A 12,654-nucleotide genomic window follows, 5' to 3' on the forward strand; every position below is an offset into this window, starting at 1 on the left:
ATTGTTGGTTATTGTTGGTGGTTGACGGTTTTGGTGTGGTGGTAGTGGAGGGAACGAGGAGAAGAGCACCCCCCTCCCCCCTTCCCCCCCGGAGACCAAATTGAGGTGGAAAGATGGATGTGAAAAAGTTTTGTGTGATCGGGGCCTGAACTTGCAGTGGAGGGTGGAAAGGTGGGCAAGAAATAGTGTGAATGGAGTATGTGGTATACCGGGGGTTGACGTGCTGTCAGTGGATTGAGCAAGGCATGTGAGCGTCTGGGGTAAACCAGGGGAAAGCTGTGTAGGTATGTATATTTGCGTGAGTGGACGTGTGTATGTACATGTGTATGGGGGGGGGGGGGGTTGGGCCAATTTCTTTCGTCTGTTTCCTTGCGCTACCTCGCAAAGGGGGAGACAGCGACAAAGTATAAAAAAAAAAAAAAAAAAAAAAAAAAATATATATTTATATTTTAGTCTAATTGCTTTGTCGCTGTCTCCGCATTAGCGCAAGGAAAAAAGACGAAAGAATGGCCAAACCCACCCACATACAACTTGTATATAATTACACGTCCACACACACAAATTATACATACCTATACATTCATGGAATAACATATATATACAACACAGACATATACATATATAACATGTCCATAATCATTCTGTTGCCTTTATTCATTCCCATCGCACCCCGCCACACCATGAAATAATCAACCCCTTCCCACGATGTTGTGTGGGGTAGCGCTAAGAAAAGGGACAAAAAAGGCACATTTGTTCACACTCAGTCTCTTGCTGTCTGTAATAATTGCACCGAAACCACAGCTCCCTTTCCATCATCCAGGCCCACACAATTCTCCATGTTTACCCCAGATGCTTCAACTTGGCCTAGTTCAATACAAATGACGCACATCGGACCCCGGTATACCACGTCATTCACTGCTCCACTCTTATTCCTTGCAAGCCCTTTCAACCCCTCCTGCATGTTCAGGCCCTGATCACTCAAAACCTTTTTCACTCCATCTTTTTCCCAAACCCCCAATTTGGTCTCCCCCTTCTCCTCGTTCCCCCCCCTGACACAATACCCCTTGGTCAAAACTTTCCTCACTCATTCCTTTCCCGGGCCCCAAAAAATTTCAAAACAAACCCCTTTGGTCTCTCAAACCCCACTCTTTTTTTTTAAACCCCCCATCTCTTTTAAACCCATTTCTTCCTCAAACAAAAACCTTTCCACCCAAGCCCAAAGATTTCCAGCCCTCCACCCCCGGGACAATCTTTTTATAGCCCGCCTTTTTAACCAAAAAACATTGTTGGAACCCCAAATATTCCCCAAAAAATACCCTTTTTTTTCTTTCCAAAATTAAAAATTTTCAACTTCCCCCATTTTAAAACTCCCAGAATTTTCCCCCTCCCCCCCCCCCTTTTAACCTCTTCCGTTTTCCCTGGTTCATCCGCTGCCAAAAACCCCTCCCAAAATTTTCTAAAAACCTTTTATTCCTCCAAATTTTTCCTTCAACTTTTTCCTCAAATTTATTGCCCTCAAAACCCCACTTACCTTAAAAAAAACCTTGCCTTTCCTTTATTCAACTTTCTTCTTTCACACACTTTTCCAAACTCAACACCAGCCTTTTTGCATTTTTTTCAATGAATTTACCACCGCCTGGATCAAACAGCAAAAAACAAAATTTACTCACTTCCCAAGCTTTCTCACCTCAACCGGGGTGCATACTTTTCCCCCCTTTCCAAAACTCTTTATTCACCCCCCTAAAAACCCCCTCCCCCAAAAAAAAATTAAAAAAACCATGGAAAAACACAAAACCCCTGCCCAAACCCATTCACTGGGGAACCAAACACTTTCCCCCTTTTTCCCCTTTTTCATGCCTTACATCCTCGATAAAAACTTTTCACTGCTTCCAACAACTTTGCCCTTTCCCACACCATATATCTTAGATACCTTTCACAGAGCATCTCTATCAACTCTATCGTATGCCTTCTACCAGATCCATAAATCCTACATAAAAACCATTTATTTTCTAAGTATTTCTCACATACATTCTTCAGTAGCAAACACCTGATCCATACTTCCTCTACCACTTCTGAAACCACACTGCTCTTCCTCAATCTGATGCTCTGTACATGTCTTCACCCTCTCAATCAATACCCTCCCAATTAATTTACCAGGAATACTCAACATACTTATACCTCTGTAATTTGAGCACTCACTCTTATCTCCTTTGCCTTTGTACAATGGCACTATGCAAGCATTCCGCCAATCCTCAGGCACCTCACCATGAGACATACATACATTAAATAACCTTACCAACCAGTCAACAATACAGTCACCCCCTTTTTTAATAAATTCCACTGCAATATCATCCAAACGTGCCGCCTTGCCAGCTTTCATCTTCCGCAGAGCTTTTACTACCTCTTCTCTGTTTACCAATTCATTCTCCCTAACCCTCTCACTTTACACACCACCTCGACCAAAACATCCTATGTCTGCCACTCTATCATCAAATACATTCAACAAACTTTCAAAATACTCACTCCATCTTCTCACATCACCACTACTTGTTATCACCTCCCCGCTTGCCCCCTTCACTGAAGTTCCTATTTGTTCCCTTGTCTTATGCACTTTATTTACCTTCTTCCAAAACATCTTTTCATTCTCCCTAAAATTTAATGATACTCTCACCCAAACTCTCATTTGCCCTCTTTTTCACCTCTTGCACCTTTCTCTTGACCTCCTGTCTCTTTCTTTTATACATCTCCCACTCATTTGCATTATTTCCCTGCAAAAATCGTCCAAATGCCTCTCTCTTCTCTTTCACTAATAATCTTACTTCTTCATCCCGCCACTCACTGCCCTTTCTAATCTGCCCACCTCCCACACTTCTCATGCCACAAGCATCTTTCGCGCAAGCCATCACTGCTTCCCTAAATACATCCCATTCCTCCCCCACTCCCATTACCTCCTTTGTTCTCACCTTTTTCCATTCTGTACTCAGTCTCTCCTGGTACTTCCTCACACAAGTCTCCTTCCCAAGCTCACTTACTCTCACCCTTCTCTTCACCCCAACATTCTCTCTTCTTTTCTGAAAACCTCTACAAATCTTCACCTTCACCTCCACAAGATAATGATCAGACATCCCTCCAGTTGCACCTCTCAGTACATTAACATCCAAAAGTCTCTCTTTTGCGTGCCTATCAATTAACACGTAACCCAATAATGCTCTCTGGCCATCTCTCCTACTTACATACGTATACTTAAATATACCTCTCTTTTTAAACCAGGTATTCCCAATCACCAGTCCTTTTTCAGCACATAAATGTACAAGCTCTTCACCATTTCCATTTACACCACTGGACACCCCATGTACACAAATTATTCCCTCAACTGCCACATTACTCACCTTTGCATTCAAATCACCCATCACTATAACTATAACCTAGTCTCGTGCATCAAAACCACTATCACACTCATTCAGCTGCTCCTAAAACACTTGCCTCTCATGATGTTTCTTCTCATGCCCAGGTGCATATGCACCAATAATCACCCATGAGTGAGGAGAGATTGACAAAGAGGATATATGTGTCAGAGGTGGAGGAAATGAGAAGTGGGAGACCAAATTGGAGGTGGAAAGATGGAGTGAAAAAGATTTTGAGTGATCAGGGCCTGAACATGAAGGAGGGTGAAAGGCGTGCAAGGAATAGAGTGAACTGGAACGATGTGGTATACCAGGGTTGACGTGCTGTCAATGGATTGAACCAGGGCATGTGAAGCGTCTGGGCTAAACCATGGAAAGTTCTGTGGGGCCTGGATGTGGAAAGGGAGCTGTGGTTTCGGTGCATTATTACATGACAGCTAGAGACTGAGTGTGAACGAATGGGGCCTTTGTTGTCTTTTCCTAGCGCTACCTCGCACACACGAGGGGGTTGTTATTCCATGTGTGGCGAGGTGGCGATGGGAATAAATAAAGGCAGACAGTATGAATTATGTACATGTGTATATATGTATAAGTCTGTGTGTGTATATATATGCATACATTGAGATGTATAGGTATGTATATTTGTGTGTGTGGACGTGTATGTATATACATGTGTATGTGGGTGGGTTGGGCCATTCTTTCGTCTGTTTCCTTGAGCTACCTCGCTAACGCGGGAGACAGCAACAAAGCAAAATAAATAAATAATTTTTTCTTTTTTTTGCCGGTCTCCCGCGTTTGCGAGGTAGCGCAAGGAAACAGACGAAAGAAATGGCCCAACCCCCCCCATACACATGTACATACATACGTCCACACACGCAAATATACATACCTACACAGCTTTCCATGGTTTACCCCAGACGCTTCACATGCCTTGATTCAATCCACTGACAGCACATCAACCCCGGTATACCACATCGCTCCAATTCACTCTATTCTTTGCCCTCCTTTCACCCTCCTGCATGTTCAGGCCCCGATCACACAAAATCTTTTTCACTCCATCTTTCCACCTCCAATTTGGTCTCCCTCTTCTCCTCGTTCCCTCCACCTCCGACACATATATCCTCTCGGTCAATCTTTCCTCACTCATTCTCTCCAAGTGCCCAAACCATTTTAAAACACCCTCTTCTGCTCTCTCAACCACACTCTTTTTATTTCCACACATCTCTCTTACCCTTACGTTACTTACTTGATCAAACCACCTCACACCACACATTGTCCTCAAACATCTCATTTCCAGCACATCCATCCTCCTGCGCACAACTCTATCCATAGTCCACGCCTCGCAACCATACAACATTGTTGGAACCACTATTCCTTCAAACATACCCATTTTTGCTTTCCGAGATAATGTTCTCGACTTCCACACATTCTTCAAGGCTCCCAGAATTTTTGCCCCCTCCCCCACCCTATGATCCACTTCCGCTTCCATGTTTCCATCCGCTGCCAGATCCACTCCCAGATATCTAAAACACTTCACTTCCTCCAGTTTTTCTCCATTCAAACTCACCTCCCAATTGACTTGACCCTCAACCCTACTGTACCTAATAACCTTGCTCTTATTCACATTTACTCTTAACTTTCTTCTTTCACACACTTTACCAAACTCAGTCACCAGCTTCTGCAGTTTCTCACATGAATCAGCCACCAGCGCTGTATCATCAGCGAACAACAACTGACTCACTTCCCAAGCTCTCTCATCCCCAACAGACTTCATACTTGCCCCTCTTTCCAAAACTCTTGCATTCACCTCCCTAACAACCCCATCCATAAACAAATTAAACAACCATGGAGACATCACACACCCCTGCCGCAAACCTACATTCACTGAGAACCAATCACTTTCCTCTCTTCCTACACGTACACATGCCTTACATCCTCGATAAAAACTTTTCAATGCTTCTAACAACTTGCCTCCCACACCATATATTCTTAATACCTTCCACAGAGCATCTCTATCAACTCTATCATATGCCTTCTCCAGATCCATAAATGCTACATACAAATCCATTTGCTTTTCTAAGTATTTCTCACATACATTCTTCAAAGCAAACACCTGATCCACACATCCTCTACCACTTCTGAAACCACACTGCTCTTCCCCAATCTGATGCTCTGTGCATGCCTTCACCCTCTCAATCAATACCCTCCCATATAATTTGCCAGGAATACTCAACAAACTTATACCTCTGTAATTTGAGCACTCACTCTTATCCCCTTTGCCTTTGTACAATGGCACTATGCAAGCATTCCGCCAATCCTCAGGCACCTCACCATGAGTCATACATACATTAAATAACCTTACCAACCAGTCAACAATACAGTCACCCCCTTTTTTAATAAATTCCACTGCAATACCATCCAAACCTGCTGCCTTGCTGGCTTTCATCTTCCGCAAAACTTTTACTACCTCTTCTCTGTTTACCAAATCATTTTCCCTAACCCTCGCACTTTGCACACCACCTCGACCAAAACACCCTATATCTGCCACTCTATCATCAAACACATTCAACAAACCTTCAAAATACTCACTCCATCTCCTTCTCACATCACCACTACTTGTTATCACCTCCCCATTTGCGCCCTTCACTGAAGTTCCCATTTGCTCCCTTGTCTTACGCACTTTATTTACCTCCTTCCAGAACATCTTTTTATTCTCCCTAAAATTTAATGATACTCTCTCACCCCAACTCTCATTTGCCCTTTTTTCACCTCTTGCACCTTTCTCTTGACCTCCTGTCTCTTTCTTTTATACGTCTCCCACACAATTTCATTTTTTCCCTGCAAAAATCGTCCAAATGCCTCTCTCTTCTCTTTCACTAATACTCTTACTTCTTCATCCCACCACTCACTACCCTTTCTAATCAACCCACCTCCCACTCTTCTCATGCCACAAGCATCTTTTGCGCAATCCATCACTGATTCCCTAAATACATCCCATTCCTCCCCCACTCCCCTTTCTTCCATTGTTCTCACCTTTTTCCATTCTGTACTCAGTCTCTCCTGGTACTTCCTCACACAAGTCTCCTTCCCAAGCTCACTTACTCTCACCACCCTCTTCACCCCAACACTCACTCTTCTTCTCTGGAAAACCATACAAATCTTCACCTTAGCCTCCACAAGATAATGATCAGACATCCCTCCAGTTGCACCTCTCAGCACATTAACATCCAAAAGTCTCTCTTTCGCGCGCCTGTCAATTAACACGTAATCCAATAATGCTCTCTGGCCATCTCTCCTACTTACATAAGTATACTTATGTATATCTCGCTTTTTAAACCAGGTATTCCCAATCATCAGTCCTTTTTCAGCACATAAATCTACAAGCTCTTCACCATTTCCATTTACAACACTGAACACCCCATGTATACCAATTATACCCTTAACTGCCACATTACTCACCTTTGCATTCAAATCACCCAACACTATAACTTGGTCTCGTGCATCAAAGCCACTAACACACTCATTCAGCTGCTCCCAAAACACTTGCCTCTCATGATATTTCTTCTCATGCCCAGGTGCATATGCACCAATAATCACCCATCTCTCTCCATCAACTTTCAGTTTTACCCATATTAATCGAGAATTTACTTTCTTACATTCTATCACATACTTCCACAACTCCTGTTTCAGGAGTACTGCTACTCCTTCCCTTGCTCTTGTCCTCTCACTAACCCCTAACTTTACTCCCAAGACATTCCCAAACCACTCTTCCCCTTTACCCTTGAGCTTCGTTTCACTCAGAGCCAAAACATCCAGGTTCCTTTCCTCAAACATACTACCTATCTCTCCTTTTTTCACATCTTGGTTACATCCACACACATTTAGGCACCCCAATCTGAGCCTTCGAGGAGGATGAGCACTCCCCGCGTGACTCCTTCTTCTGTTTCCCATTTTAGAAAGTTAAAAAAGATACAAGAACGGGAGGATTTCTGGCCCCCCGCTCCCGTCCCCTCTAGTCGCTTTCTACGACACGCGAGGAATGCGTGGGAAGTATTATTTCACCCCTATCCCCAGGGATAATATACATATATATATACACATACACACACATACACACACACACGCACACATACACACACACACACACACATATATATACATGTGAAAAATGTAAGAAACAATTTAGAAAACTGAAACTTCTAGGTATATATATATATATATATATATATATATATATATATATATATATATATATATATATATATGGATGGAGTGATTAGAGAGATAAAAGCAAAACTGGGGAAAAGGGTGCAGAGATGGAGTGAGGTGGTGAGATATGGTGGCTAATGGCAAGCCTTTTTGTGGATGATACAGTGTTTTTTGCTGAGAGTGAAGAGGAGTTGCAGAAGGATGTGTGTTTTATGATGAGTGTAAGCATAGGCAAATGGAGGTTAATGCAAGTAAAAGGAAATTAATTTTGTTCGAAAGGAAATAGAATGAAAGTATAGATTTTGCAAAACCATATTGAGTGAGAGAGGAAACTGTACTAAACTGTGCTTTGGAATTGAGGGGGGAAAAAGACTGGAAGAGTGAGGGAATCTAAGTATCTTGGAGCTGTCTTGGGTAAGTGTGGTGTTATGGAAGGAGATACAAGGGAGAGAGCAGTGCAGGGTAGAAGAGTCACTGGGTCCCTCAACAGAATAATGAAGGGTAGTGGTGTAAATATGGAAAGGAAGAGAGGATTAAGGGACAGCATAGATGCAGTCAAAACATGGACATGGAATGAGTCACAGAGGTCAAGAGTCCAGGCTGTGGAAATGAACTACCTTAGAAGAGCATGTATTGTGACTAGATGGAATGAAGAAAGAAATGAAAGGGTGTATGAGAGATGTGGTATGGCAGGGAATGCAAACAGAGTGAATTGTGGAGGAGCAGAAAAGGTAAAATGTAACACTTTGAGGTGGTGTGGGTAGGTGGAAAGATTGCTAGACTGGATGTTTACAAGGAGAGTGTATGATAGTACAATTAAAGGGGTTAGTGTGAGGGGAAGATCAACTATAACATGGGCAAACAGGGAGTGAAACAGTGGAAGAATACCTGGAATGGTGTATGCGAGGGAGGCATGTAAGGACAGGGATAAGTGGAGACTCTATTGCTGTGGCCACCCCTTGATGGGAGTTCCCAGATGGAATGGACATCAGAGATATAGATAGATAGATAGATCAGTGAATGTATGGAACCTGTCTTCCAGTAAAGAATCCATGAATGAATGTTTAAGCTCTGGGTTATGGATACAATGCTATCAAATTCCCTAAAACTTTTTGAGAACTTCGAAAGTACTTAATGAGAACAGAGTCTGGGTCTCTGATGCTGTTTCAGAGTAATCAAAACTCCTTAGCCTTGTCAAATAAACACTCACTCATCACTAACACAGAGAGGAATGCATGAATTGTAATCCCTTTCTTTTTTGCTGATTATTAATGTGACCATCTCATTTCAAAATTCTAAAATAACTTTGTCAATCTTCTTTTATTTACTTTATCTGCATTTTCTTATTTCTCACATTATATAAAATTTTACTCATCTTATTTAACCCACTGCTATTAGAATTAAACATACAATTACCTCATATGGTTCCTTGCACTGCCTATCAGTGGTGCTATCAATTGAGGATGGTGAAAAGAGAGGGGTGCAATCAGTATTCACTGACTGGTGTGGAGCATGAGAACAATCAATCAAAACGTCTCCAATGAGAAACATGCCCTCCCTTCTCTGTGGTGTTTGACCTACCACATCTGTTAATCTGAAATGGTATAAAGATTAGTGCTCATTGCTGTAAATAATGTTATTTGAAAAATATTCTTTACTGTTTCAAAAATGTCAGGTAGTTGCTGACAGAAGTCAGTGAAAGACCTAGCTGACTGGTAAAAAGTAAAAAAGGATCCAGCACTTCAGTGGTTGTCAAGCTGCACTCCTTTGACCCAGGTAGCTGTCTTTTCTTTCTGGCCCACCCGCATGTGGACTACTGGCATTCTGTCAACAAACATACAATCTCACTTTGTCATACACAAAACTTGAGAACACTTAACTCACACAGCTCATTCTTGCAACTGTAGATTTTCCTGCGGTGAGCACTATGTGCTATCCTAGCCTTATAGCATAATGGTCTTTCAAAAGAGCATTCCTTGTGAAAGTGAAGGACCTGGCTCAATGGTAAGATGTAGGAGCTGGGCCCAAAAAAGTATGTATATATATATATATATATATATATATATATATATATATATATATATATATATATATATATATATAAAGTGTGTAAGACAAGGGAGCAAATGGGAACTTCAGTAAAGGGCGCAAATGGGGAGGTGATAACAAGTAGTGGTGATGTGAGAAGGAGATGGAGTGAGTATTTTGAAGGTTTGTTGAATGTGTGTGATGATAGAGTGGCAGATATAGGGTGTTTTGGTCGAGGTGGTGTGCAAAGTGAGAGGGTTAGGGAAAATGATTTGGTAAACAGAGAAGAGGTAGTAAGAGCTTTGCGGAAGATGAAAGCCGGCAAGGCAGCAGGTTTGGATGGGATTGCAGTGGAATTTATTAAAAAAGGGGGTGACTGTATTATTGACTGGTTGGTAAGGTTATTAAATGTATGTATGACTCATGGTGAGGTGCCTGAGGATTGGCGGAATGCGTGCTTAGTGCCATGGTACAAAGGCAAAGGGGATAAGAGTGAGTGCTCAAATTTCAGAGGTATAAGTTTGTTGAGTATTCCTGGTAAATTATATGGGAGGGTATTGATTGAGAGGGTGAAGGCATGTACAGAGCATCAGATTGGGGAAGAGCAGTGTGGTTTCAGAAGTGGTAGAGGATGTGTGGATCAGGTGTTTGCTTTGATGAATGTATGTGAGAAATACTTAGAAAAGCAAATGGATTTGTATGTAGCATTTATGGATCTGGAGAAGGCATATGATAGAGTTGATAGAGATGCTCTGTGGAAGGTATTAAGAATATATGGTGTGGGAGGCAAGTTGTTAGAAGCAGTGAAAAGTTTTTATCGAGGATGTAAGGCATGTGTACGTGTGGGAAGAGAGGAAAGTGATTGGTTCTCAGTGAATGTAGGTTTGCGGCAGGGGTGTGTGATGTCTCCATGGTTGTTTAATTTGTTTATGGATGGGGTTGTTAGGGAGGTGAATGCAAGAGTTTTGGAAAGAGGGGCAAGTATGAAGTCTGTTGTGGATGAGAGAGCTTGGGAAGTGAGTCAGTTGTTGTTCGCTGATGATACAGCGCTGGTGGCTGATTCATGTGAGAAACTGCAGAAGCTGGTGACTGAGTTTGGTAAAGAAGAAAGTTAAGAGTAAATGTGAATAAGAGCAAGGTAATTAGGTACAGTAGGGTTGAGGGTCAAGTCAACTGGGAGGTAAGTTTGAATGGAGAAAAACTGGAGGAAGTAAAGTGTTTTAGATATCTGGGAGTGGATCTGGCAGCGGATGGAACCATGGAAGCGGAAATGGATCATAGGGTGGGGGAGGGGGCGAAAATCCTGGGAGCCTTGAAGAATGTGTGGAAGTCGAGAACATTATCTCGGAAAGCAAAAATGTGTATGTTTGAAGGAATAGTGGTTCCAACAATGTTGTATGGTTGCGAGGCGTGGGCTATGGATAGAGTTGTGCGCAGGAGGATGGATGCGCTGGAAATGAGATGTTTGAGGACAATGTGTGGTGTGAGGTGGTTTGATCGAGTAAGTAACGTAAGGGTAAGAGAGATGTGTGGAAATAAAAAGAGTGTGGTTGAGAGAGCAGAAGAGGGTGTTTTGAAATGGTTTGGGCACTTGGAGCGAATGAGTGAGGAAAGATTGACCAAGAGGATATATGTGTCGGAGGTGGAGGGAGCGAGGAGAAGAGGGAGACCAAATTGGAGGTGGAAAGATGGAGTGAAAAAGATTTTGTGTGATCGGGGCCTGAACATGCAGGAGGGTGAAAGGAGGGCAAGGAATAGAGTGAATTGGAGCGATGTGGTATACCGGGGTTGATGTGCTGTCAGTGGATTGAATCAAGGCATGTGAAGCGTCTGGGGTAAACCATGGAAAGCTGTGTAGGTATGTATATTTGCGTGTGTGGACGTATGTATATACATGTGTATGGGGGTGGGTTGGGCCATTTCTTTCGTCTGTTTCCTTGCGCTACCTCGCAAACGCGGGAGACAGCGACAAAGTATAAAAAAAAAAAAAAAAAAATATATATATATATATATATATATATATATATATATATATATATATATATTATCCCTGGGGATAGGGGAGAAAGAATACTTCCCACATATTCCCTGCGTGTCGTAGAAGGCGACTAAAAGGGGAGGGAGCGGGGGGCTGGAAATCCTCCCCTCTCAATTTTATTTTTTTTATTTTTTTATTTTTTTTTTTTGATTTTCCAAAAGAAGGAACAGAGAAGGGGGCCAGGTGAGGATATTCCCTCAGTGGCCCAGTTCTCTGTTCTTAACGCTACCTCGCTAACGCGGGAAATGGCGAATAGTTTAAAAAAAAAAAAAAAATATATATATATATATATATATATATATATATATATATATATATATATATATATATATATATATATGTTGTATGGTTGCGAGGCGTGGGCTATGGATAGAGTTGTGCGCAGGAGGATGGATGTGCTGGAAATGAGATGTTTGAGGACAATGTGTGGTGTGAGGTGGTTTGATCGAGTAAGTAACGTAAGGGTAAGAGAGATGTGTGGAAATAAAAAGAGCGTGGTTGAGAGAGCAGAAGAGGGTGTTTTGAAATGGTTTGGGCACATGGAGAGAATGAGTGAGGAAAGATTGACCAAGAGGATATATGTGTCGGAGGTGGAGGGAACGAGGAGAAGAGGGAGACCAAATTGGAGGTGGAAAGATGGTGTGAAAAGGATTTTGTGTGATCGGGGCCTGAACATGCAGGAGGGTGAAAGGAGGGCAAGGAATAGAGTGAATTGGAGCGATGTGGTATACAGGGGTTGACGTGCTGTCAGTGGATTGAATCAAGGCATGTGAAGCGTCCGGGGTAAACCATGGAAAGCTGTGTAGGTATGTATATTTGCGTGTGTGGACGTGTGTATGTACATGTGTATGGGGGGGTTGGGCCATTTCTTTCGTCTGTTTCCTTGCGCTACCTCGCAAACGCGGGAGACAGCGACAAAGTATAAAAAAAAAAAAAAAAAAAAGTAGCGGTGATGTGAGAAGGAGATGGAATGAG

At 42.3% G+C, this 12,654-nt stretch overlaps 1 protein-coding gene across 1 annotated transcript in view; it reads right to left on the reverse strand.

Annotated features, from left to right (window-relative positions):
• LOC139749254 (copper-transporting ATPase 1-like) overlaps positions 1 to 12,654 on the reverse strand; it is a 364,429-nt gene that overhangs the window by 94,469 nt on the left and 257,306 nt on the right. Inside the window, exon 19 of the mRNA XM_071662991.1 lies at positions 9,030 to 9,207. Coding sequence (XP_071519092.1) covers positions 9,030 to 9,207 — 178 coding nt within the window. The remainder of the gene's footprint in view (positions 1 to 9,029; positions 9,208 to 12,654) is intronic.

The sequence above is a fragment of the Panulirus ornatus genome, chromosome 6 (genome assembly GCF_036320965.1).
Source record: "Panulirus ornatus isolate Po-2019 chromosome 6, ASM3632096v1, whole genome shotgun sequence".
Taxonomy (NCBI): Eukaryota; Metazoa; Arthropoda; class Malacostraca; order Decapoda; family Palinuridae; genus Panulirus; species Panulirus ornatus.